Source organism: Equus caballus, chromosome 21, assembly GCF_041296265.1.
Source record: "Equus caballus isolate H_3958 breed thoroughbred chromosome 21, TB-T2T, whole genome shotgun sequence".
In the NCBI taxonomy this organism is placed as follows: Eukaryota; Metazoa; Chordata; class Mammalia; order Perissodactyla; family Equidae; genus Equus; species Equus caballus.
Window position 1 is genome coordinate 45861814 of NC_091704.1, and position 26927 is coordinate 45888740.

General features: G+C 42.5%; 1 protein-coding gene across 3 annotated transcripts in view; it reads left to right on the forward strand.

Annotated features, from left to right (window-relative positions):
• ADAMTS12 (ADAM metallopeptidase with thrombospondin type 1 motif 12) overlaps nt 1-26927 on the forward strand; it is a 314813-nt gene that overhangs the window by 280556 nt on the left and 7330 nt on the right. For 2 of the 3 annotated variants that reach the window (XM_001498142.6, XM_070246350.1), the window contains 4 exons: nt 4920-5072; nt 13165-13341; nt 14995-15138; nt 22454-22613. In XM_001498142.6, the coding sequence (XP_001498192.3) occupies nt 4920-5072; nt 13165-13341; nt 14995-15138; nt 22454-22613 (634 nt within the window). Of the gene's footprint in view, nt 1-4919; nt 5073-13164; nt 13342-14994; nt 15139-17040; nt 17208-22453; nt 22614-26927 lie in introns of those variants that run through there. The other variant, XM_070246349.1, reaches the window with a different exon arrangement.

Here is a 26927-nt window from a genome sequence, read left to right on the forward strand (position 1 = left end):
ATTAATTCTAGGCAGTTTGACTGGAAAAAAGAGAATTGGCCCAGATTGCAGAGTTTTTCAAAGCTACAAGGATATTACAAGAACAAGTTCAACATTTGGCAGGAGTCCCCTTCATAAGAGGGCTTGGTGCTCTCCCTTTATGCGTCTTTTGAGACAAAATGTTTAATATACAGAATTGTCGGAGAGGATCAGGACTCAGAATGAAAACTCCAGGTTTTGAGTTTCCCACTGTCCTCTCATTTTTTTATTCTGCTCATTTTGGAAGCTGTTTCTTTAAGATTGCCCCTCCCTCTAATGGAATCACTGGCCTCTCCATCACTACATATTCTGCCCCTATCATACTAAAAAAAACCCTAACAGTTTTTCAAGTTGATCTTGCCTCATCATTTCTGCCATCTCCTCTTTATTTCCTGTTAGTTCGGGCCTGGTGGTTTCCAATCTAATGGTAGGAGGCATTTGGAAAGGAGTGAGGATGCTTTTGGGATGAGAGGAGGGGCCTGCTACTCCAATATCTGAGAGCCAAAACTGATAAAAGTCCTGTGATATTCAGGGAAATCTCTTATAAGCAAGAGTTGTCCAGTCCAAAATGCCGATAGTGCCTGCCTTTGCCTGCTTGCTCATCTATGCCGTTCCAGTCTCTCCCCTCTCCAGTGCTTTCCACACATCATCACAAGAGATAGAAGACTGCCAAATTAGTCTTCCGAAAGGAATTTTCCAATCAGTCCAAACTCCTGCTCACAAATCGTTAATGTCTCTTCATTACAGATCAGATGAGATCAAATTCACTCTAACATCCAGTGGCCTTCACGTCCTTACACAATCCAGCTTCCAAACCATCCTTCCTCCTACTTTTCTTCATCCATCTTAAGCTTCAACAAATCTAAACTGCTCAGTTTCCTCTAGACATTCTGCCCCTCCCAGCCCAATGCCTTGGTGTGTGCTCTTTCCTCTGCCTGGAATTTCCTTCCCCTCCTCCTCTGCCCTTTTAAATCCTACCTGTTTTTCAGGATCGAACTTTGAGCTTCTACTTCCACAGTCTTTCCTGATCCTTAAGATTAGAAGTAACTTCTAAAGTTCCTTAGTGTTTGATCTGAAATCTCCCTCATATCTCTCCTTTCTGTCCTGTGTTGAAGGGCTGTTTGTGTTCCCCCTTTGTACCCAGCATGTTCCTCTAACGAATTGTGATTTCAAAAACTAAAGAAATGGTATAAAAACCACGTTCACACTATAAATAGACATAAAGCTTTGAAACCAGACTTTCTGGGTTTGAATTCTGGCTCAATCCCTTACTGGCTGTCGTTATGTCCTCGCTGCACCCCACTTTCCTCATCTGTAGAATGAGGACGATGGCCATGCCTGACTCCTAAGGTTGTTACAAGATAAAAGGAACAGCTGTGTGTAAGGTACTCAGAAGAGTGCAGGCACATGGCTCTGATATCTATTGAGAAAAGAGAACACCTAGGTTCTGCACACGGTGTGCACGGGCATGGCTCTTATTTTGACAGAAAATCACCCCTCATCCCCTCGCCTCATCATCAGCCTGATCCCCTGGGCCAGTCAGTTACGCGTGGGCTGTGTAGTCATGTAAATGGAAGTGACAGTACAATTTTCCACAGCCTTTCACAGCTGATTCTGATGCAGCCCTCCATGTCAGTTCCAGTTCTGAACACTCCGAACCCTGCTCCTTGACCTGGTAAATCGGTTGCCACAGGGTCACTAGTTATAAGGAGGAGGAGGGTTTCCAGGACAAAAGTGAAGCTGTCCCTCAGCCTCCTCAGCATCTTCTTTTTCTTCTCTGATCTCCCACTCCCAATTTGAAACTAACATAAATGACAATTGATGGAATTCCATTTTACTTTTACTGCATTCCATGGACTTCCTCCTGTCAGCTTCACCTTCCTACTGTTTGCTGCCTAAATAGAAACTGTCAAAAAGGAATATAGCAAATCTCTGCTCATGATATCTGAGTCTAGCAGGACTAGATTCAGAGCCCTGGAGAAAACACACATTTATTTGCAACATGAATATGGCGCAAAGAACTACAAACATCACTTGAAATTTACCAGGGTCATCGCTAGCCTGCGAATTTGGTCTCACGAGCTTCTTTCCTGGGTTTGGGCAACTGTTGTGTTTTTTTCCGTGTCATAATATGAAATTAATAGCATACTGTCTGTGTGACCTGGAGCATGGCTTCTAAACTCTCAGGCCCCAGATATCTAGAAAGTGGGATTTATAATGCTGATCTTGCAGGTCTGTTGTGTTTAAAAGGTAACGTTTGTAGGCCACTGACCGTGTGCATGAATTATTTCTGTGGTCCTCGCAACAACTCAGTGAGGGAGGTCATGGTGTTATCACCACTTTTACAGGCTAAGAAAGTTAGGAAATTGCAAAAGGTCACACAGTTAGCCAACTGCAGAACTATAATTGTACCCTGAGTCTCAGAAGGTTAGAGCAAACGTAAGAAAGGTATCCGTTATGTAGATGTATCAGTTGTCTGTGGCCACAATAATGCTGTATAGCAAAAGCCACAAAACCTCAGTAAACCTTTATTTCTGTTCATGAGTCTATGGATTTGTTGGGAGGTTCTGCTGATCTGGGCTGAGCTTAGCTGATCTCAGCTTGCCTTGTCATGCATCTGCTAGGGGGGTTGGTTGAAGGCTGGCTGGTCTGGACTGGCCTCGGCTGGATCACCCAGCTCTGTTTCACATGATCTCTCATCCTCCAGCAAGCTAGCCCAGTTTTCTTCTCACGGCAGAGACAGGGGTCCAAAAGAGAGAATTGAAACAAGCAAGCTTTCTTGAGAACTGGCACGACATCATCCACTGCATTTTATTGGCCGAAGAAAGTCTCAAGAACAGTCCTGACTGAAGAGCTGGGGAAATATATTCCACTGCTTGATGAGAGGAGCTGCACAGTCCCATTGCAAAGACCATGGCTGTGCACAATGATGGCCATGAAACGATGACAGTGGTCAATGCACTTCAGCTGTTATCATACCTATTATATACATACATAATGTAGTACAGAGGAGAAAGTGCTAGGAACTTATGAGAGATACAAACCAAATCCTAAAGAACTTTAAGGAGGGGAAAAGATTACCTCCATAAATAATGGAAAAAAATGATGACCTATACTATTTTCTATTCTTCCTTTCATGATTCTATAGTAAATTTATTTACCTAGGAACTCTGTGATGTTATACATGTGTTATAACACAAGCACTTACACAAAGTGAAACATGAAACTATATGGAGGGTGAAAATGCAGCAAGAGAAGTGTGAGGCTGGGTTTTGTTTATAACTCATCAAAAGAAACTTTCAAAAATGTCATAGATGGAATCTCTATCCTTTTTTTATTAGCCCATAACTGTGTTTTACGTTTTCAGAAACAGCCCTTCCTTCTGAGGATGGGCAAGGGAGAGAGGATGCAAGAAAAATCAACTTTATGAAAGAATTAGGCATATACATTGCAAGAAATTATAGGGGGAAAGTTCATGTAGTTTTCAAAGTGACTCTATGCTAAACCTGAGATATTTAAGAATTATAGAATAGAGGCCAGCCCAGTGGCACAGCAGTTAAGTTCACATGTTCCCCTTCAGCGGCCTGGGGTTCGCCAGTTTGGATCCCAGGTGCAGACCTACGCACTCCTTGTCAAGCCATGCTGTGGTAGGCGTCCCACATGTAAAGTAGAGGTAGATGGCCATGGATGTTAACTCAGGGCCAGTCTTCCACAGCAAAAAGAGAAGGATTGGCAGCAGCTGTTAGCTCAGGGCCAATCTTCCTCAAAAAAATAAAAAAAGAATTATAAAATAAATGAAAACATCTTTTGAGGAATGGGCTGTACACGTGGCAAAAGTGATTGATTGATTCACCACCAGTGGGTGAGGTGGTGAAATGCATCATGTCGTGACGTCTTTCTAACTCCAAATGTGGTCTGAGGACCAACAGCATCAGCATCACCTGGGAGCTTGTTAGAAATGCAGAATCTCCAGCCCTAACAGACCTACTGAATCAGAATCTGCATTTAGCAAGGTGTCCAGGTGATCCATACGGACACAAAAGTTTGAGAAGTCCTGCTATAACAAATATCATACTGCATTTTGGAGCCAGAAAATTCTAGTCTTATTCTTTGGGCAAGCCAGCTCTCCAAGCCTCAGTTTCTTTATCTACGCTGTAACAACACCAGTCTATACCCCAGGCTTCTCATGGAGAGGAATAAGCAAGATAATGTCATTGCCATGTTATACGTATATAAGTTAAGAAGCAGAGGCGTGCATCTGACATCCACTTTGAACAGCATTGGTGTAAAATGTGGCAGTTTGCCTGCAGTCCATATGGGCATTCATGCCAGGATAATTTTTAAAGGGAAGCAAATTTCTATTTGCATTGAGTTTTTGTCCCACATATAAATCACGGATTCGCAACCTTGGCTGTTTATTAGAATCACCTGGGAAATTTTTTTAAAATACTGATGCCAATGGGCCGGCCCCATGGTGCAGCGGTTAAGTGCGCACGTTCTGCTTCTCAGCGGCCCGGGGTTTGCCGGTTGGGATCCTGGGTGCGGACATGGCACCCCTTGGCAAAGCCATGCTGTGGCAGGCGTCCCACATATAAAGTAGAGGAAGATGGGCACGGATGTTAGCTCAGAGCCAGTCTTCCTCAGCAAAAAGAGGAGGATTGGCAGCAGTTAGCTCAGGGCTAATCTTCCTCAAGAAAAAAATAAAATACTGATGCTGGGGCTCTACCGGCAGAGATTCAGATTAGTCTGGGGCGACGGCCCCAGCACTCGTATTTTTTAAAAGCTCTGTGGGCAATTTTAGTGAGCAGACAAGACTGAGAACCCTGACTCTGGGGGGCTATGGAGTGTGTCTGAGAAAGTGGCCTCAGCCTCTGTCTTCTCTCTCCTCGTTCGTCCTGCAGTGCTCCACCACCTGTGGGCTGGGGGCCTACTGGCGACACGTGGAATGCAGTACCCACCTGGACTCTGACTGTGCGGCCATTCAGAGGCCTGACCCTGCTAAGAGATGCCACCTCCGTCCCTGTGCCGGCTGGAAAGTGGGAAACTGGAGCAAGGTAACTTATCAGGCTCAGCAGAGCTCTCGGGGGAAAAATCTTATACAGGCATTTGCTGAGCAGGTTTCTCTCCTCCCTTTCTACCTTCCTGCCTCCCTTCTGCTTCTTTTCTTTGATAAAATCTTGGGTGAGTAAATCATAGGTGTCACCAAAGACCTACTTCAGGTTACACAGTGGTCCTAGAGCAAGTACAGAGTTTTTCTTAACCCATGTGTCTTTATCTGCCTGTCCTTTCCCTTACTAGATAAACCGGAAAAAAAAGTTAAATTCATGTAATTAATTGCTTGTCCAGCATGCAACGCTATTTCTAAATTACTTAAATTTAGCATTATAATTAATAATTATACATTATCAGATGTATAATTAAATCATGGCTCAGCAGCTGTTCACAAAGCAAGTATACCATTTAAGCTGCCAGACTCAAATTGAAAAGAAAGCTAAGACATAAAGAAAATTTTGGCTTTTAAAAATATATTTCCTGTACTGATCTTTTTGACGTGTGATTTTACCGTCCCTGCTCGTCTGGCTGGGGTTCCCCATTGTGCTGTGCTGTCTGCTAGTCGCTTGTGAAAGGCTGTCTCAGGTTTTTGGATTAGTTAGTCTTCGTGCTTTGGGACACTAACTAGGCCCAACCTGCCCGACACCCTGGCTGGGGCTGAGACAGCCCCTTGGGGATACACCCAGCTGTAGGACACTGGTCAGCGGTGGGGTCGAGAGCCACTCTGCAGGAGGCGGGTGCAGAGGTAGGAACTTGGTACGCACCTTCTGTTTGCCAAGTACGCCCAACCCCAGGACACTCTGTAGGCCCCTTTCTTCTCTCTGGGGAACCAATTTCCCATGAGTGCCTTGACACGGAAGGAAAAAGAAAGAGCCACCCAGAAGTTTGGGGAGGCTGGTGTCCCCTCTAGATGTTAGCACCCTCATCTAGTAGAGAGCTCGTGTCCCCAGACAAGCAGGACCACGAGGTGTTTCACTGGACATCTCCAGTTCTCTTGGCAAACTCACCTGGCAGACAGGAGTGTGGAATGTCCTTGATCTGCTTTGGGCCTCTTCCCAGAGGAAGGCTGTGAACTTTGGGAATAGAGGGGAAGTCGGAGAGCTCCCTGAGAAAGTTACTGTGCATTCCTTTGATGCCTGCCAACCTCTCTTTCTCTGTTCGCATGCCATTTTTCTTTCAGGAATGAATGCTAGTTCTTTTTTATGTCTCTTCCAATTCATAACAAACTCAGGATCCAAGAAGGGCTAAATGTTTGACTACAAATTCTCTTCCACATCCAGAAAAATCTCAAGAAACATCTTCTATCCCTGACCTTGCCAAATGTTGACCAAGTCGTAAAGTTCCACTTTCCCATCCCTGGGAATAATCCTTTCCTTGGCAATTACATGGCTCATAAAAAGGACAGATGCGTGAAATACCTCATGCTTTTGAAAAGGTGACTCCAGTGTAAAATTCTAGGAATTCTAGCGAGTATAAAACCCTCAATGAGAGATCCCAGAGCTCTTCTCCGGGGTCACACCTCCTAAGGAAAACCCTGCTCTGGCAGTGCATCTTCCCTGTCTGTCTCTGGGTCTCCTCTCTCTCATGGCCCAGAGGGTTGCTAATGTATTCATCAACCCCAGTGGCACGCCTGGTGGTTTTGTAGAAGCTGTCTCTGACATTTCTGCCAGAATGTGGTAACCACCACATCTAACATCTAATCCTCAAAGTTACTCCATTCCTATCAGCAAAGAAAATGTCTCTTCTCTCAGGATAACAGATAAACCTTACATCAAAGACACTATTTAACTACTGATAGCCAATTGCCCTGACTTGTTTTTTCTGATTATTATTATGGATATTGCATACATGACTTCTGTTTTTCCTTTTTGACTACCTTTTTGGCTACCACATTATTAGCTGGTTCATATGGATGTCTGAAGTCCCAGTGATGCCCTAGGAAAGATTTGAGGGCCTTCCTAGTCTCACTATTCTATCAGGACTTTTAAGCTCACTCAGGAGCAAACCTCCAAAACCTAGAGGAGGAAAGTAGACCCCTGGTTTTGCCTTTAAATCTCCAGAGGGTTTAGATTCTGCCAAGTTGACAAGTTCACCTTTTCACAGATACTTTCTCAGAGGAAAGAATTCTAATTTTACCTCGAATCTTCTACATTGTCCCACTGACCTCTACCTCAGATCCAGAGAAACTTTAATTGTCCTAGGACTACGGGGTATGCTGCGGTTTCACCTGAACCCACAGGTATCACACCTGAGGCCTCCAGGTTGCTCACCAGTAATCCCCACCGCTGTCTGAATTGCAGTTCACTGGCTTATGTCTCTAGTGCCACTCTTCTCCTTGATGAGGCCTGGAACAACTGCTGTGGACATTTTCTCATATATGTGACAGTAGAATGAGACTATACATTCAGATCTCTACCTTTACAATGTCTAGAAGTAGTTTTCCAGAATGGCTTGCTTCCTCTTCATGCATTAATCTGTCTGAGACAAATTCAAGGTCATGGTCCTCAGGTTTGTCCCTGAGGTGTACTTGGAAAAACGTGGTTCTGTAGAATTGAATCCTGGAAGCAGCGCTGGGCTTGGGATCAGACACATCTGGGTTGGCAACCCCACTCTGTCACTGACCAGCATATGACACTGGTCCATTCATCCAACCCCTTAGGAGCTTTAGTTTTCTCATCTCTGAGAAATGAAGCAGATAATATTGCCTCTGCTTATCTCATAGAGTTGTTATAAGGATCAAAAGAGAGAATGTGTGTGAAACAACTTTGTAAGTGGTAAAAGTCTGTTCAAATGAAGCCCTAGGCAAACTTTGAGCTGTAGGTAAAGGTTAGGACAGGCTCTTAGGCATTTACTAACCTCTGGCTTCCTGGACTTGGGGCAGGAGGCCTGTGGACAGGTGACAGTGGAGTAAGTCCTGTCAGTGGAGTGACTGGCTTGAGCTGGTGTCCACTCCTTGCTACTAAGCAGACCAGGTGCTCCAAGTGTCCATGAACTTTGGAGGACTTGACCTACGTTGGGCCCTGGCATTCACCAAATACCACCACTTGCCCAACAATGCACAAGAGTTTCAGGTAAATGATTTTATTTCCATCTAGTACAGAATCTTCTTTATAATTCCCACTGAGGAAATGGAGGTTTGGAGTATTTAAATCACTAACTAACACTTAATCATGCAGCTAGTACTGAATACTCCCAGTTCTAAGAAACCATCAACTTGAGGATGAGTTGTCAATTTAATTACAGATTTTTAGAAAGAAAGGAAACACTACACAATAAACATGTACTTCTGTTGTAAGACACATGCCAATTTCAGAGCATTAAAATTTGTATGGGGAAAAAAGTGATACTTGTGATGAAAGAAATGCAGTAAATAACAGAGATGAGCTTGGAAACCCCTCGGTTGGGTTTGACACCAAAGTTGTGCATCACTCACAGCTGCACACAGGTCCTGATTTTGCCTGTACCTTCTGAAGTTTTGTAAACTGGTGATTTGACAACTATTTTATTATGCTTCTTAGAATGAGACCACCCTTTTCATAGTTAAGTCTAACAGATCTTGATTATTTCCAAAGTGAATCAGAAAGATTTTTACATTTTTTCTTAGAATGATCTGTCTTCTCATCTAGGCAATGTTGCAATTTTATTTTAACAGTTAACTTTATTGTCCATAGCTTTGCTGGAAAATAAGAGAAAGTGGCAGCCTCTCCTTATGGCCTTGGGTTTCATATATTTGCTAATGTATTTGCATATATTGCTAGTCTTTCTGTCTTATTCTACTTCTTGTCTCCATGTTTATTGGACTTTACAGATTGTCTGTGGCAGAGCTACAGTTTTTAGATCTGAATTTTTACAAGTGAATTAAATGGGGAAAGAGCCCCTGTCTTGCTAAATATACAGTCCCCAACTTTCATACGTGACATGTCCCCAGAAACTTATATTAAAGTCCAATGTGCAAAAGTCAAAACATAGAACTGCATGTTACAGGGGAGCTTCTGTCCCCAGAAAGCAAAGATTGAGTAGCAGGAAGGTGGATAATATACTCAAAATTACTGCATCTATTTTACTCTTGATATAATTTGTTGTATGTCTGACCTGTCACCTCTCTTGACACCCCAAGTGTTTTAGATTAAGGGATCCCTAAGAAGAAATGGTTAGAGAAATGGCAATTAAATTGAAGCCTTTAGGAACACAGAAAGCATGAACTCAAGACCACTCTAGTTGAGGACTGATATCCAGACCACGAGACCCTCCATCCTCCATGATGGCCCCTGCCCATCTCTCTTTGTCCGCCCCTACTCTCTGCTCTAGCATTCTGATCCACTTGCTATTCCCAAACAAGCCATGTTGTCTTACCGCGTTGTGCCTCATGTGCCATTCTCTCCACTTTGAATGTCCCCCACCTTATTTTGCCAGCCAAGAAAGCATCTACTCATCTTACATGATTCACCTCAAGCTTTTCAAGCCTTTCCTGGCTTCTTCAGGTGAAATTGACCACTTCCTCCATTGTGTCCTCATTAGATCATGACCCACTTGTGCCATATCATCTTCATTGCTTCTACTCATTTCTGTGGCTTTTCCCCCTTTTAGTTTGGGATAAGAGCCTGGAACATAGTCAGTGCTCAGGAACTGGGGGTGTGGTGTGGGGAGACAGATGCACAGATGTAACTTGGTGCTGTTCAACCTACAATGCTTGGAATGAATTACTTGATCATAAGGGTCTTATGAATCTGTTTAGCACATGGAAAGGAGCAGAAGTTCTTTCCGTACCCTGGTTTAGTATTTGTTGTGCAACTTGGAGAGCAAGAAACTATTCCTGAAATCAAAACAGAGCACAAATCTGGCAATCTCATACACTTGTAACACTCAAGAATGCTGGGATAGATTAATCATCTAGTTTATTCTCCTTTTAATACCAATGGAGAAATGGAGGCTTAGAGAAGTGAAGTGATTAATCCACTGTCATGTAGCCACTTGGTGTCAGGGTCGTACTTGAATGCAGACTGTTGACCTCCTGATCCTACATTTGTTAATTTTCCTATGGTCACCTCCATACTCTGTATGAATCCACCATGGAAGGCATATCTGGATGACTTCATAAATCAAAAACAACACAAGGAAGAAACAGTTGTGATTTCATTTTATCTCTGCCAGTGCCTCCCATAAGCTAAGGCAATTTTTCATTCTCAGTTGATCTGGTTCACAGGTCACATCAGTTAGAGACTGATGCGGTAACTGGGAAACTGCTGGTCACAACAGGGCATTCGCCATCTTTCTATTCTCATTAACCTGGCTCTTGTCCTCAGTCTGGTCCACAGGCTTCAGATTAGGAAAACATGAATGCAAATGACCTTCCTATGGGGCAATAAGAAAATGAGTATAATAATTGGCATTCAGCACACAAAGGCAAAACAGCATTAGGAGTGGAGTGATTTAATATCCTACCACTTCCCTCTTGTTAACTGAATCAGAGGCCCTTTTGAAAATGGAATAGAAAAGTCATAAATTTAGTGAGCATCTTCCTTCATTATTTACTTCAGCATATTAATAGACTTCATATGTTCTTTGGCAAAAGGGTAATGCTAATTTGAAAATTAAATAGAAGAATAACAGATTGTAGCAACAAATGGAAAATAAGAAAATAAAGCCCCATTTTATACTCATGTCTTATAAAATTCCTTTTTTTTTGCTGAGGAAGATTCGCCCTGAGCTAACATCTGTGCCAATCTTCCTCTATTTTGTGGGTTGCCACCACAGCATGGCTGCTGGATGAGGGATGTAGATCCATGCCCAGGGACCAAACCTGGTCCACCGAAGCGAAGCATGCCAAACTTAACTATTAGGCCACTGGCCCGGTCCCTAAAATTCCCTTTTCCTAATAAAGAGCCCTCTTGTTTTAACATATGCCATTTCCCAGAAATCTGTTTTGTCAGACAAATGGCTGCTTTGTGTGAAAATTATTAGCGTGCTTTCTCATTCGTTCTGTGGTTAATTTTAAATTGGCAGTTACTTTTCTTCTGTGCCCTTATTGAGTGGCAGGAAAATGAAGTTTTTATTCTGTTTTTGGGGGCTATCTGGCAAGTGTTGCTTATTTCTGAGAAGCTAAACACACTTGATTCATGGAAGAATTTGAACATCAATCTGCCCCTTTTTTGTCTTCCTATTTTACAGCCAAAGTTTGAAGTCAGGTGACTTGGTGCAATCTGCCAGGTGGCAGAAGAAGGGGGAACAGGTATTTGGGGATGTACCTCTACTGAAAGGTTTTGAGGAATTTTCTTTCACCATCCACAACCCTGCAATTATGACCATTCCACCCTAGCTGGAAAGAGAGCACGATCTTTTACTCTGTGGAGAGGAGGCCAGATGAAAACATACCTAACAGCAATGGGCATACTTTCTTGGTGCTGCATTTTCTCAACCAAGACTGCTAAGCAGATAATCGAGGGAAGGGTTGAGAGGGTAAAGAAAGATGCTCTTCATCTCCATGTTGACTGGAGATCTCTTAGCCCTCTGGGAGTACCCTGGTTGTCTTTTTCTCACAATTCATATATTCATTCAACAAGTATGTATGGTGTGCCTGGCATCATGCTTGATGCTCAGGATACAATGGTGACCAGGGCAGATAGGGTTTCAATTTCACAGCAGTGACCGTCTAATATAAAGGATGGACAGAATAAATAAATGTTGTTCTAAATTTCAAGTTCCTGTGATGGAACAGAGAAGAAGCTGAGATAAATAATAAGAAAGAGAGAGCCTCCTTTAGATAAGGTAATCCAGGAAGACCTCTCTGAGGAGGTGACATTTAAGCTGAGGCCTAAAGGAAGAGCAGTAGTGGGCAATGGGAAGGATGGAGAAAGGAACATTCAGGACATAAGGACCACAAGGACATATTGTTCACCCACGAGGGATCTGAAGGAGAAGGGCTGAGGAGCACAGGGGTCAGCCTCCATCCCACCTACCTTGGGTCCCCACCTGAGTGTGGGTAGTGACAAGATAGCACAAGACAGGACTGGCTGTGAGAGACTAGGATGCAGAGGCAAGACAAGCTGAAGGGCTACAGCAGAAACAAGCCATTCTAAACAGACTGGAGACCAAGTCTTGGAAGCTCAAGTTATGATCCCATAAAATCTAACCAGGTGGGAGGTGGAGTAACTTTCAAAATCCATATGGTCAGAGTGTAAACAAAAGAAGTACTCCAGAATAGACCACGTTAACTCTGGTTTTAGGTGACCCAGGGACATCCATGTATATCATGATCTCAAGGAAATCAGCAACCTACGGGTGAACTGTGCCCTTGCCTGAGACAGCAGGAAGAGGCGCAGTGACAGGGCGCCTGTAATGGCTTGCAGAGTCATGTGCTGAGAAAGCCCTCAGTGATGGGGGCAGGCGATGGCAGCCGTAAGAGGAAGGATGGTGTTGGGGACAAGGACAGGGTTTGCTCACTCCATGTGTCAAGCCATTGAGCAGTTATTCAGTTTATTTCCCTCATATAGCCCTTCCCTTGAAAAATGGTAACCTATCTTGCTTTCACAGTCACAGAGAAAAGAGGTTTTTATCAGGATTCTGTGGGAGAGATGAGTGCGGCTTGACAGAGAGGTCCCCACCTTGGGCAGTCCTGTTTGCCTCAAATGAGTATAGGTACCAGAGGGAACAGCCACCTACTGAGATGGACACTGTGCCAGCATCACGCCAACCCCAGTGTCTGTAATCCTCCAGACAGCCCTGTGAGGCCACAGTTATTATTCCAGTTTACAGATATGACACCTGAGGCTCAGGATTTTCAGTGACTTGCCCAAGGTCTCCCGGTGAGTGAGTGACAGAACTGGACTTCTCTCACTCAGTTCTGTCCAATATCAAACCCTCACACTTGCACGCCTGTGTTTTCTGACTCTGGGAGCCTCGTCTTCTGGAGGTGCTTGAGTGACTCCCTCTCTAGGGTGTGTGAGGGAAAAAGAGTTCACTTGAACTGGAACTAACCCCTCTTCACGACTGGAAGCCTGGGATTTCATGGTGCTTTGTGAAACCTCTGGGAATCAGCGGATTGAAGGCCTGACACCAGGGACTCAGGTATCCCTTTTTCTCTTGCTCTCCATACAGTGCTCCAGAAACTGCAGTGGGGGCTTCCAGATCCGGGAGATTCAGTGTGTGGACAGCCGGGATCACCGGAGCCTGAGGCCGTTTCACTGCCAGTTCCTGGCCGGCATTCCTCCCCCACTGAGCATGAGCTGTAACACGGAGCCCTGTGAGGAGTGGCAGGTGGAGCCCTGGAGCCAGGTATGGCCCCTAGATACACCATCCACACAACCAGGCAAACGTGAGTCTCTGTGTTACCGTCTGAGTCTAGAAGTCAGAGAAGGCCACATGTGCATCATGCCAATGACTGGCCTCCATTCAGTGGCCTGACACTGTGTTGGGGAGGCTGAACCTTTAGGTGCGTGATGACCGTGAGTCATCATGATGCTGCTCAGCCTACACACACTATCTAATGGACTGCAGTCATGGGAATGTTCTGGGTCCCTTCGGTGAATGTCAGCCAGCCCAGACTACTTGCATAGAAGATGCATTTAAGCTGTGGGAATGTCCCTGCGCCAGCAGTTCTCAAACTTGAGCATGCTTCAGAATCACCTGGAGGGTTTGTCAACACACAGATGTCTGGACTCCATCCCCAGAGTGTCCAATTCAGAGGTCTTGGATGGGGCCTGAAATTTTGCATTTCTAACCAATACCCAGAAGATGCTGAAGCTGCTTTTCTGGGTACCACACTTTGAGAACCACTGGTTTATACCTTCTTCACCCTCTTTTCCTGGAGATTACTAAGCCAGTTGGCCCTGGATCTTTAAACACACATATAGGTATACACAAGGATCCCAAATGTGGGACTCCTCCCCTCTCTCCTCCTATAGGGTTAAAAACAGAATGAATAAATGGGAAAAAATTCATATTGACTCTCAAAGTTAGAGATAGACTATCGTGAGAGCAATAGATTAGCTCTTTTATTGAGCAGAAAGGGTTAATTGTATATAATTTCCCTGTTTTCTGTGGTAACCACCACACACATAGTGCCTGAGGTGATGGACACGATGCTGGCCACCATAACTATTTTGTTGTTCTTGTTACTAGGCCATAATTAAGATTTGTCAGAGTACTATGATTTTTCAAAGTACTTTTCAAAGATTCTTGGTGAATTACTTAATTTCCTTCTAGAAACCTCAGGAAAATGAGATAATATATCTTATAAAATTATTCTAGAGAGCAAAAACCTGCCATGTTTTAGAATTATATCCCTTCAGGAGTCCAACTTGTCATCTCGAATTTATGTTGTGAGCGTTACGGCCAGTGCCTCAGAACCCTGAGCAAACCTATGAATTTCACTATTCTGAATACGGACAAATTTAATTCGAAAGGCTTATGTAGTGGGAAAGGAAGACTGAATCCCATTTTAGTAAGAGATGAACAAAACTGTATTGCAAATGTGTGCTCTCCATTTAGGCTATCAGAGCTAACCATAATAAACACATTTACATTTTACATTTGGTTTCTAGACACTCATACTGGAAGGCAAAACACAGATAACGTAATGTCCATTCTGGAATGAGGACTCATTTAGGTTTTAACCAAATTTCCTTCTATTTGACATAGTGTGTGACGTTGAACTATTTGGCATCTTCTGATTTTTTTCTCCTCCTCTTAGCTTCAGAATTTCCTTTATCAGTCTCCTTCCTTCTCTTTATTTCTTTTCACTGCTGTTGTTTGAAATGACTGAGTGGTCATTCTAAGGAACCTGGCCCAGAGGCTGCAATTCCAATACAGATGCTAATATTCTTAATAACATTGTACACAACAAAAATGGTAGTGCAAAGTTCCTCCCTTATCACTGGAAATGTCACCATGTAATTTTTGCCTACCCCTGTCCCTGTTGTATTTCAGTGTTCCAGGTCCTGTGGAGGCGGAGTTCAGGAAAGAATAGTGACTTGTCCAGGAGACTTCTGTGACTGGACAAAAAAACCCACATCCACCAGGCCCTGCAACGCGCACCCTTGTTGTCACTGGGCTACTGGGCACTGGGACCTGGTAAGAGTCAGTCATGTTCTCTTCAATTTATTTCAGACTTTTAAAAAAATAGCATTTGTTTTCTTTTGATTTCAAAAGTAATATATTTTCATTGTAAATGTTCAATGGCTCCATTGATTTGCAGTGTGTTTCTATACATTTTAGTTCTGGTACTTTTTGCCATCAAATATCTCTAAGTCTGCGAAAAGTTCATCCATAGGTGACGTGGTAGTCAATGTTTACTGTCTTGAGTTCAGAAGAGAAAAAGATCAAATGCTTTCAAAAGAGAAAAGATCAAATACCAAAATTATCCCAGAGACACAAAGCCTAAGGAAAGGCTATTTTGGGCCCTGACATCTTGGATTCTTTGGCTCTTTCGAGAGCAAATAGGGGTCACATTTGCCCTGAAGCTCGAAGCTCGAAGTGAGTTTCAGGTCTCTTGTCAACCCACAAATCAGTTTGCCAGATGGCCAGCCTATTTGATGAAGAGAAAAATGAGGGAAAGATTTATTATTCTTACAAAGTTTATTTATTGCATAAATAACACGGTATCAGTGATACTGAACATAAAGAAAATTCTCCCATAGACAGATTCTGCCATCACTCTGACTTGTCTTATCCTGTATTCTCTAGAAAATAGTCTTGAGGCAAAATAGAACAGGTTATTAGGAAATACAATGCCAGGGGAGCAGGAGTGATAGAAAAGAAGGAGGGGGCAAGGAAGGAGGGGAATCATTACCAGACGGACCACTTCTCCTATTGGAACATGCTTGGTTGCAGGAGCAACTTGTTGCTTCCTCTCAAAAGAAGGCCTTATAAAAACTGCATGAACGATTGCCTCTTAAGGTGGTTTGTCCAGGGGCAGGAGGAGAGGAGATTTTCTACTGGCTCCTGTCTCCCAGGATTGGGTAAGCCTTAGATGGTTAGTATCCCTCATTGCCCTGGGTTATTTGTGTGTGGGCACTGTGCAGGTCCTACTGTGTCTCACGTCTCTTGGCAACAAGAAAGCCCAGAATCAGGAGGTGAGAGGCGCATAACATGGACACGAGGTTCAGGCCAATGGGTTGTGCTTCCATGAAGTTGATTACCACCTTAGGCGGGGCAGATCAAAGTCCAGCAGCTGGGAAATGGGGGCAACCAAGAGAATCTGATACACTAACCCCTCAACTATTAATATTTTTTAAAAGTAACTTGTTCTGTGTAAGTATATTTTTATGGTTATAATTATAACACAGGCCCATGCAGTATTTGGCCAAACATAATGCCTCCAGATATTTTTAGGTTGCTGTATTCTTAGTAATTCTCGTTGTTCATAGCTGTGTAGTTGTACCTGCATAGCCGTGATCAATTTGAAAGCTGGCACACACTCTTAAAAAAGGCTCCTGCTGGCTCATCCAACTCAAGGTCATGTTGTTCTCTGGATACTACCCCACTCAAATCTAGGAAGAACGAGATGATTCATTACTGCTAAAAGAACATTGTGCACTAATCAGTTAACCTGCAACAAATAAAAAATGCATATTTTATTTTCATAACTTAAAAACAATACCTAGTAGGCGAAGAAGAATGCCGTCAAGCATTCCCTTGGACAGACGGGACCCATCGCATTTTCTATAAATGCCCTATTTTCATTGGCCTCTAATGCTGATTCATGATGAATTGCCAAAGGAGATTCTGGTGTCAGAGCAAGTTCTGCTTACACATCCTCCTAAGCTGTCTGCCAGGGCCAGTACCCAGCTTTCACCCCATGCCCGTGATCATGTGAACCACAGAAAATGTTATGTAGTTGTATTTTTTTTCATATAATGTCATTTAATTACTTTACATCTAGACATCTTATAATATCTCCCTTGGAAATTTACTTTATTTCTTATTCATTAGCAATTCAATTATTCCACAGCCAATTTTCTTCATCCATCTTAGATTTCACAACCTGAAAAGATTGTACCCAACAAATGAAGCTGTGTTTAAGGATTATGTTCTTCATAAATACCCCGGAGCCCTGTGGAACAATATAAGCATCACTAATCACATAAAATGTGACCACTAGAAGAGAAAATTTGATGCAATGTGAACTGTCATGAAAATGCTATAAATTTGGGCCCATTCGGGAGGATAAAATTCCATAGAAGATTAAAAGCTACAGATGAACATTTTTAAGTTTCACTCACTTCCCTGAGGCTCTAATGCTTTATCATTCACTGTAAAGGAAAGTTGGACAAGGCAGTTTCCTTTCTGGCAAGAATGATAATGATAGCCCAGTAAATATGACAATAGAAATGATGTGTGAAGCATATCGAACTCTTAGGGTACACACAGAGAAGAGGAAATTGTCAAAAAATCCCCATTTTCCAGTAAGAATGCAGCCTGCCCCTCATTTTGACAGTTAAGTAGTGCTGACGTAAATTGTGGGGTTTTGTGTGGTTGTTTTTCAGCCAGAATTCCAGTGCCTTTCTTCAGTTATAATCATCTGTGTGAAGTTAGAACAGAAAGTATTAAAATCAGCAAGAAACTTAAAATACATAGATATCTGACCCAGCAATTCTACCTCTAATAATTTAGCCCACAAATATTCCATGAAATGTAGTCCTAGATGATTGTAAAGGATGTTCATTGCCATGTTGTTTGTAATAGCAATTCCTGAAAATAATTTAAATGTCCATCGATGGAAGAACTGGTTAATTTATGAATTTATTATAGTACAACCCTTTCAAGAATGAGTTGATCTATATTTCTGAGATTCAAAACTTTTCAACAGCAGAAGTTCAAAATTTCTGTAGAGGGAGTTAGAGATAGCAGTCTCTTGGGGGTGGATATGAGTTCAACTTTCCTTAGAAGAGCCGTGTATTTAGAACTCGTCTATTGTGTGTATCAAAGAATAGGGGGCATGGAGGATGGGTCACACCTACCAAGCCAGCCTTTGGAATTGCTCTTGACCTCCACGATCTATTAAGAAGCGAAAAAGACAATTATTGGGTTCAAGTAAGACATGTAGATGGATTGAACATATACATTTGCTTCTGTTCCCAAGACTCCATTAAATAGGCAGAAGAGATTAAAAAACTAAAAGTGGCACAAAGACAAAGAGGAGAGGAGACAATGGCAGAGAGAGGGGTTAAAAAAATTTTGGAAGTTGGAAGCAGATAACCAAACTTACAGTTGACTTAGACGCCAGAGAAAAATAAAAACTGTCTATAGCAGAGATTTCCCAGGTGCCTCTGAAGGCAGGGGTGAGGGTGAGGGAAAAAGGGAGTTGGTTGAAACTTTGTAGGAGAAGCCCTTGGATCTTTAGATGCTTTCCTACATCCCAAACGTAGCCTGGAGGTCTTCTCTCTGGAGAAGTAAACCAAGAGAGACCTTGGAATCAGGCACAGTTGGTGGGGGAAAAAGGCCTCGTCTTATCAATAATTAAGTGAAAATACACACAGTAAATAGAGTGATGTCTCCCTCCCCTAACTGAGCTCCACAAAGGCGGGTGACACCTTAGCGTCAAGAGCAAAAATCCTGCATCGTAAATCTCTTCCCGATCACCTTGGATAAGGCCACCTCTCAATAACTGCCACCATGGAACTTCCAATCAACTCTTAGGTGCCTCATCTTAAATATAAATAGATAGCCTAGGATTATGGGACATTTGAGAAAACCTGAGGGCAAAATAACAAACCAAGAGCACACCAAGGACAAAATAACAAACCAAACCAAACAAGAGGAACTGAGAGGAATAGAGACCATGAAAGAAATCAATGAACTCTCCCTAAAAAATTATAATTAGGAGGCTGGTCCAGTTGCATAGTGGTTAAGTTCATGTGCTCCACTTCGGCAGCCCAGGACTCATGTCGTGGGTTCAGATCCCAGTTGCAGACCTACTTATCAAGCCAGGCTGTGGCAGTGCCCCAAATGCAAAATAGAAGAAGATTGGCATACATGTTAGCTCAGGGACAATCTTCCTCAAGCCAAAAAGAAAAAAAATAGGTAATTAATCTCTTTAGAGAAATAAGAGTCTATATCCATGACCTAGCTTCTTGTTGAAGCTGTATAAAAGGAATATAAGGAGAACTTAGAAAATTTTTAGAATAGCAAAAGTAAGAATTTAAGCAGAAGATTGGGAAAATAATGTGAAGAAATCTCTCAAGAAAAGGAAAAGAAAGACAAAAAGAAAATGAGATAAAAGATAAAGACATTAGAGGATCAGGATATGAGGTGCAATATTGAAATAGTAAGATTTCAGAAGGGAGAATGGAGATGGAATGAAAGTCAGGAAATTATCAAAGAATTAATACAAGAAAAACTTTCCAAATCTGAAGGACATGAATCTCCATGTCTTTCACTAAATGGTGTCATAAAAAGGGGAAAAGTCGGGGAGAGGAGGAACTGTTTCTATATCAATAAAACCAGAAAACAGATCTTATTTTACATGGTTGTTTCAAGGATCGAACTCAAGGATATTTCCTACGCACCTCGAACAGTACCTGCCATATATTAATAGTAAGTGCAGGAAAATTATTCAGTGAAGAGGTTTCATTAGTTTGCACCAGTTATAAAACTCCAAATGGTTTCTCCATTTGTTCTCTGTTGGTTGAGTGGCAGCAATAAGAGTCCAGTCTTCGTGTATGAGTTTTATAGCTTCTCATAGGGAGAGTCTTTGCTGATCATCTGCTGACCCCTGGGAATCAACGTTTCCAAACAGGCCAGCTGCAGAGGAGCCTTGTACTCTCACTGGATGGAGCATCCAGGACTGAATGAGGCTAGTGCAGAGTTCAGTGTAGGGTGCGATCAATTCAGTTACTCAGTAGCTTTAGCTGGGAACTAAGCACCAGCTAAGCCCCATCCCTATGTTGGGTGCTTAGTTCTGCACAAAGATCCCTTATTTTTACTGGATCCAAAGAAGTGGAACTGAGCATTAAGAGAGGTGTACCTTCTCTCTAAAACTCCAAACTCACAGCATTATCACAATTAACAAAACTCAAATCAGCACCATGCTTCCTGCTTGATCCTCCAATTAAATACAACACAAATTCATGCATCTTCTTAATCAAAAGTCATTTTTAATTCGCTAATAAATGCGCGGACAGTGACCTTTCTGCTTATTTTTGTGCTTGGCTTGGAATTAGCACTTCTGTCTTAATTTGCCCTGCCTAAGAGGGCCTATGTGACTTCAACACTCAAAACCAGCCAGCCTTGTTCCATCAGACTCTTAGAAGCAGAAAGCAGGAAAGGAAGTCATTTGTTCTTTGTCTAACAACGTCATTTTACAGAGGAAGAAAGAGAGAGGTTGAGTGAATGATCCAGGACCACGTCCAGTGAGTTAAAAAGCCTAAGTCTACTGAATCCTGGTCCAGTGCTCTTTATCAGGTTCTGGCTTGATTAATTTCCTTTGTTCTTTCCTCTATTGCACAATTTTATTAACTCAGCATCAGCTGAGTAGTTATTCCTTACTTGTTGGTATCCATGGAGAATTTGAGGTGAATTCACTGAATAAAATTACCTTCAGCTTTAATCATAGAAATATCTGACTTTATAAAACAAACATGAGCTTCCATGGTGACCATGTTCTCCGCTTTATGAAGAGTAGAATAAAATAAAGCAGTGGATGTTCAGAAAAATTTGGTATTTCTCTTCTTATGTCATATGGGAGTTCTGTGGGAAATAGCGTTGGGTAGGAATATTCTGAGTTTATCAGTGGTGTCCCAGTGTGGGTATTTTTTTTAATCTAAGGTACTGGGTGATCAAATGAAATCTTTTGGGCCTAGTGATTTTTCCAGAATCTGCCATGCAGCAGTCTATTTTGGCCAATCAATGAATGAGCATTTGTTGAGTCTCAGGCTGTGTTTAGCACTTGTCTAATTGCCATGCAGGATGAAGAAAGAGGAACTGGTTTCTGCCCTCTGGGAGATTTTGATTATATAATAAAGATGAGGCTGAAAGTAATAAAACATGAAATAGAATGTAAATCCTAAGAGTATATGTGGTTCACAATAGCCAAGAGCTGGAAGCAATCCAAGTATCTATCAATGGATGAATGGATAAGAAAAATGTGGTATATACATAAATGGAATATTATTCCACCTTAAAAAGGAAATTCTAGGGGCCGGCCCCGTGGCCGAGTGGTTAAGTTCTCGTGCTCTGCTTAGGCGGCCCAGGGTTTCGTGGGTTCGGATCCTAGGCGCGGACATGGCACCGCTCATCAGGCCACATTGAGGAGGGATCCCACATAGCACAACTAGCAGGACCCACAACTAAGATATACAACTATGTACCGGGGGAATTTGGGGACATAAAGCAGAAAAAAAAAAAAAAAAAGATTGGCAACAGTTGTTAGCTCAGATGCCAATCTTATATTAAAAAAAAAGGAAATTCTAGCACATGCTATAACATGGAGGAAGCTTGAAGACATTATGCTCATTGAAATAAGCAAATCACAAAAGTACAATGTTGTATGACCCTACTTATGTGAGTACCTACCATAGTCAAATTCATAGAGACAAAAAATAGAATGGTGGTTGCCAGGGGCTACATGGGTCGGGTGGGAGATGAGGAGTTCTTACTTCATGGGTACAGAGTTTCAGTTTGGGAAGATGAAAAAGTTCTAGAGATAGATAGTGGTAATGATTGCACAACAATGTGAATGTGCTTAGGGCACTGAACTGTATACTTAAAAATGGTTAAAATAGTATATTTTATGTTTTATATATTTTGCCACAATAAAAATGATTTTTTAAAGAGTATGTATAGTAAATTCAGACATGTTTTCTTCCATCCCTAGGAATCATCTTATATAAGCTGTTTTCACAGGCCAGAGAGTCTCCCTTCTGCTTGCAGGCAGCCATCATGATGTCACGGTGGACTCTTATCTGTTAGAATGGCTTGAGACCACACATGGTCCAGCTAGGTCCATTCCAAATTCTCTCTCCATTCCACCATGGCTTTCCTCTCCCACTTCTCTTTTTATCCTGCTCTCAGCTTCTCTTATAGCTCTCTCGCCTTTCCTCACATCTGATTCCCACCCCCACATCAAAACTAGTTCAGAGAAACTGGATTGCTGAGGCACCAGGGCCCAGAGATGACATTTTTTTCTATTTTGCTTGCAGTTGAACCTTTGTCCATATTCTTCAGAGAACCCAATAGTGAATTAAGCTGAATTCAATCCACACAATCTACAATATAAACTCTTCCTAAATTCACATCTCCAAATTATTAGCACCTTTATTCTATGACTACTTCAAAAAGATTCTGATGATTGAGACTTTCCTCTCTTTGACCGCAGTGGGGTTAGAGGTGTTCTACGGGAACATCCTGGGCAAGAATCCTGACTCTCTCCATGCGCCCTCTCTCCCAGTGCACCGCTTCCTGTGGAGGTGGCTTTCAGAAGAGGACTGTCCATTGCGTCTCCTCAGAGGACAATAAAACGGAAGACCAAGACCAATGCCTGTGTGATCATGAGCCCAGACCTCCGGAATTCCAAAAATGCAACCGGCAGGCCTGCAGGAAGAGTGACGGTGGGTGAATGTCTTTGCTCAGGGGGAGAAGGCTTTTCATTAATAAGTTGTCCTCCACGACTGAATTTGTGGACAGTTTCAGTCCCCTTTGCTGAGCCGGAATCTTAATGCTGAAGAGGCCAACCAGCTCCCCTGGGAGCAAGCTGCCTGATTTGGTGAGGTTTGACTCGAATTCCTTGAGGGGTTATCTCATCCATTTTCCTTTCTCAAAGTCCGTTCACACTGACGTCATCCCACACAGGTGAGAATCTCATCTATTTATTCAAAGACTTCTGAGAGATGCTCCGGCCTTTCTCAGGAACCCAGTCAGGTACTGAATGGCCCTCCTTATCCAGCTAGCTCCACTGTCTCAGGTCAGGTTGCCCAGAAACAGACTCTGAGGTGCAAATTTATGTGCAAGGGATTCAGTAAGGAAGTGTCCCAGGGAAGAGCATTAAAGGAATGGAGGAAGCAAGACGGAAAAGGAAGGTAGCATGGCCAGGCTGCCATCTCAGGCACAGTCCTAGCTTCAGCCTGGTCCCACAGGGGAGCTCCAGGGTGTAAGTTATGTCTCAGAGTTGTCTGCCCCTGAGGCCAGCCAGCTGGACTTTCACAATCCCACACTCTTCAGCCATTGGCCAATGGCCACCCCAGGGGAAGTGAATTTGCAAGTATTTAAGGGTCTTTGTGGAGAGACAAAGCATCTCCAGTAGCCTGTGGGCAGTCCTGCAAAAGAGCCAGCGTCTCTGGGTATTAGAAGCTAAAGAACAGGGATTCTGGGACTTGGGTGGGGGTTGGGCATGACGCATGGAAATGGACAAAAATCCAAGGAGGGAGATCTGAAGGGTGGAACGTCACTGTTGTCTGCTACCTTCAACTTTCACTTTCAAAAAGCTTCTGAAATATGAATGACATATGGTCACCTTAGTCATTTTAAGCATGTTAGACTGCAGCCTGGAGACGTTAAGTGGCACGTTTGTGATTACATGTTGGGGTGGTACCAAAGCCAGAACGCCAAGCCAGGTCTCCTCCTCAGTCTTCACATGCCTCTTCCTCAGAGGTGGAAAGAATCCAGCTTTGGAATCAGACAGCAATGGATTTGCATCCCATCATAGCAATTTGCTATCTACGTGACCTTGGCAATGTACTTAACTTGCTGAGCCTCAGTCTCCTTTTCGGTATAAAGGGAGTAACAACACAAGCCTTACAAAGTTGGGGAGATTTTAAATGGCATGTATTAAGTGCACTTGAAAAAATCTCCATCACAAACTGGCTCAGTTACCTCCCTCGGGCAAGTTACTTCATCTCAATAAACTACAGTTTACTTATCCATGAGTGAGTGGGTTCAGCCACAAACTCTAATGTCCATTTCTTTGATATTTTCATCTTCACCCATATATGAGATTTCTAAATTAATTTAAAAACCTAGAGAGAAAGTTAACAGGCAGGGAGAGAGGATTTTTTGATAGTTACATCAGTTGCAAAGTGGAGAATGTCTCTTGTAGATGTGGTCCAGAAATTGGGATTTAGAGCGTCAAGATGAATTTAGTCTGTTCCTAATTAAAGAATTGACTATGAAACGTCAACCACAGGTCATGCTGCTCTTGAAAAGGCAGCATGTTGGTTGTACACAGTGGTAGTCTTTTTCCACAGATTCTTAAAGATGAGAGGTAGTGAAACTTGTGCTCTGTGAATCTGCTCCTCGCCTCCTTGCAAGTACCGAGGCATGGCATTCAAAAGAGACTGCCATTGGTGTTACTATCTTGAGAAGATTTTCCCTAGGAGTTGTTGATTTACACATCATGCGTTTATGTAACAAATATTTGTTGGGCACTTACTGTGTGCTGAACGTAATGTCAAAAAAGGAACAAAACTACAGACCAGTGACAAACACTGATAAGGGAGGTAAGGATGTTATGAGAGTACTTGGGAACAGCACTGAACTTTGACTGGGGACAGCAGGGAAGGCCTCCAGAGGAAGTGAAGGACAAGTAGAGGTCAGATGAGAGGTTCCAGGAGAGCTTTCAGTTTCCGCAATAACTGGGAAGAATACAATGTCATGGCACGTAAGTCTAACTCAAGTACAAAGTTCAAGGGGAGTTAAGAAACAGTAGGGCTGGAGAGGTGAGTTGGAGCAAGGGGATAAAGAGCATTGTGAAGCATGCTGAAGAATTTGGACTTTATGCCTAGGACAGAAAGGAGCCATTGAAGTATTCCAAACAGGGGAGTAAAGAAAAGAAAGTCATGCAGGCTGCAAGGCGAAAGATAGAGAAGGAAGACAGGAGACTGCAACTGTACCCCAAGCAAGAGGTGTATATGCATGAACTAGGGCAGTAGAAGTGCAGGTAGAGAGAAGTAAATGAATTCAAGAACTACTTAAAAGAGAGACTTGATGGGACTTTGTATCTGGGGAAAGAAGAAGGAGAATAAAGCCCAGATTTCTGACTTGAGCAGCTGAGTAGATGCCAAAAGAATGGCATTCTTTGGAATGTGGAAGCCCAGGAGTGGGTTTGGGAATGCGGAAAGGTAATGAGTTGTGTTTGGGCCATGTTTGTTGAGGGGCCTATGGATCATTTAGGTAGGAGTGTCTGGTGATGGGTTTTCTACATAGCTATGGAGGCCAGGATTGAGAGCTTGGTTGGAAATCCTGAATGCAATGCATTGAAGGGAAAAATGCTTTCAGTATGATTATCATGTGCAACTTCTTTCTTTTCTGACCAACTTGCATTTCAGGCTGGCTATTATTGACCTTACATGAAACTCTAAGAGAGGCTACCTAGGGCTCTTTTTCAGAAGTGTTGCGAATTTTTATTCTTCCAGACTCTTGCTACTCAAAGTGTGGTCCCTGGACTAGCTGCACTGGCATCACCTGGGAGCTTATCAGAAATGCAGGATCTTAGGCCTCACCCCAGACCTACTGAATCAGAATCTGCATTTAAACAAGATCCCCAGATAATTTGGATGCACATTAAAGTTTGAGAAGCATCCTGTTCTAGACAAAGAGGCCAATTTGAGACTCTCTTCCTTTCATGTCATCTCATCACCTTCTATGGTACCGTGTTTTTAAATGTTGAGGCGATAGAATCCTTCTATGTTGTGAGAATTTTTATATAATTGAAGCAACAACATAGTCTTCATTGACCATACCTAGTGTTATGGGTTGTTATTTTTAAATTATATGTAGATTGTGTGTAACTGTCTTATTGCTGGACAATGCAATCGTCAATAATCAAAACTGGGTTAAATGCATACCTGGTATTTTTTATCTTAAAATCTCACACTGAAGAGATGGTGACTAACAGTTGGCTGACAGTGCATGTAAGTAACAATGAATTCCACTCCACCAACAATTATCAGGGCAGCAAAAGTTAATTACTAGCTTCTCTTGAAGGCAGAGCCATGCTTACTCATATAGAAACGACATGAAAGAGCAGCTGCAAGAAATTCCTTGGTTTAGAGAGCCAGTCACCCACTCTGCCTCCTGTGCCCTGTAAAGTGCTTTGAAAATTAGTCATTCAATGCCCAGATTCTTGTCAGCCAGCCAGCACAATAAATGTACCCCATATCCATCTTTTAAGGTCAGAATTCAAGTAAGGTTTCCTGTCCTCCAGGCCATTTTACTTCCTTTAGGTGCCATCTAAATTGTTAATGACTTAAAATCTAAATCAGAACTACCATTTCCATAGTAGGGACTATAAGACACTTTCAAAGTATCTGGGTTAAAAAAAAAAGTTCATCCAGAAATATTTACTGAGTATCAGCTATATTCTAGGCATTACATTCATAATGATTAAAAAACAAAAGCATAACTCTTATGCACGCCATTCCTGGGTTTTTGTTGTTGTTGTTGTTTTAATTTGGGGATGAGAAGTACAAAAGGCAAGAAAAAGAATAAGGAAAGTGATAGTACTTTCCTTGGGACAGTACTTAGGGCCAAAGTTGACCCAATGAACATTTGTGTCAGCACACTTTCTACTGAAGGATATTCTTCCAGATGAGTAGGATTTCATTCATTCATTTATTCAACAAATATTACTGATCACAAGATATATAAACTTCAGGCAAGTGCTAAAAATGGAGGATACAGTAATGAGTATGACACAGCTCTTGGCCTCAAGGAACCCAAAGTCTTACAGAAACTGTATTTGTCAACAACACTGAAATTGTTTTTCAATTTTCTTTTGTGGGCAGAATATTATCTGTCCAACATAGACACAGCCAACAGCAAGGAAACAAGCTTAAACTGTCCCTTAAAATTTCCAAAAATGGTTTCTATTGAACAGGCAGAGGCAAATTGGCATCTGCTCTCCAAGTTGCCCCTAATTATAAGCATTG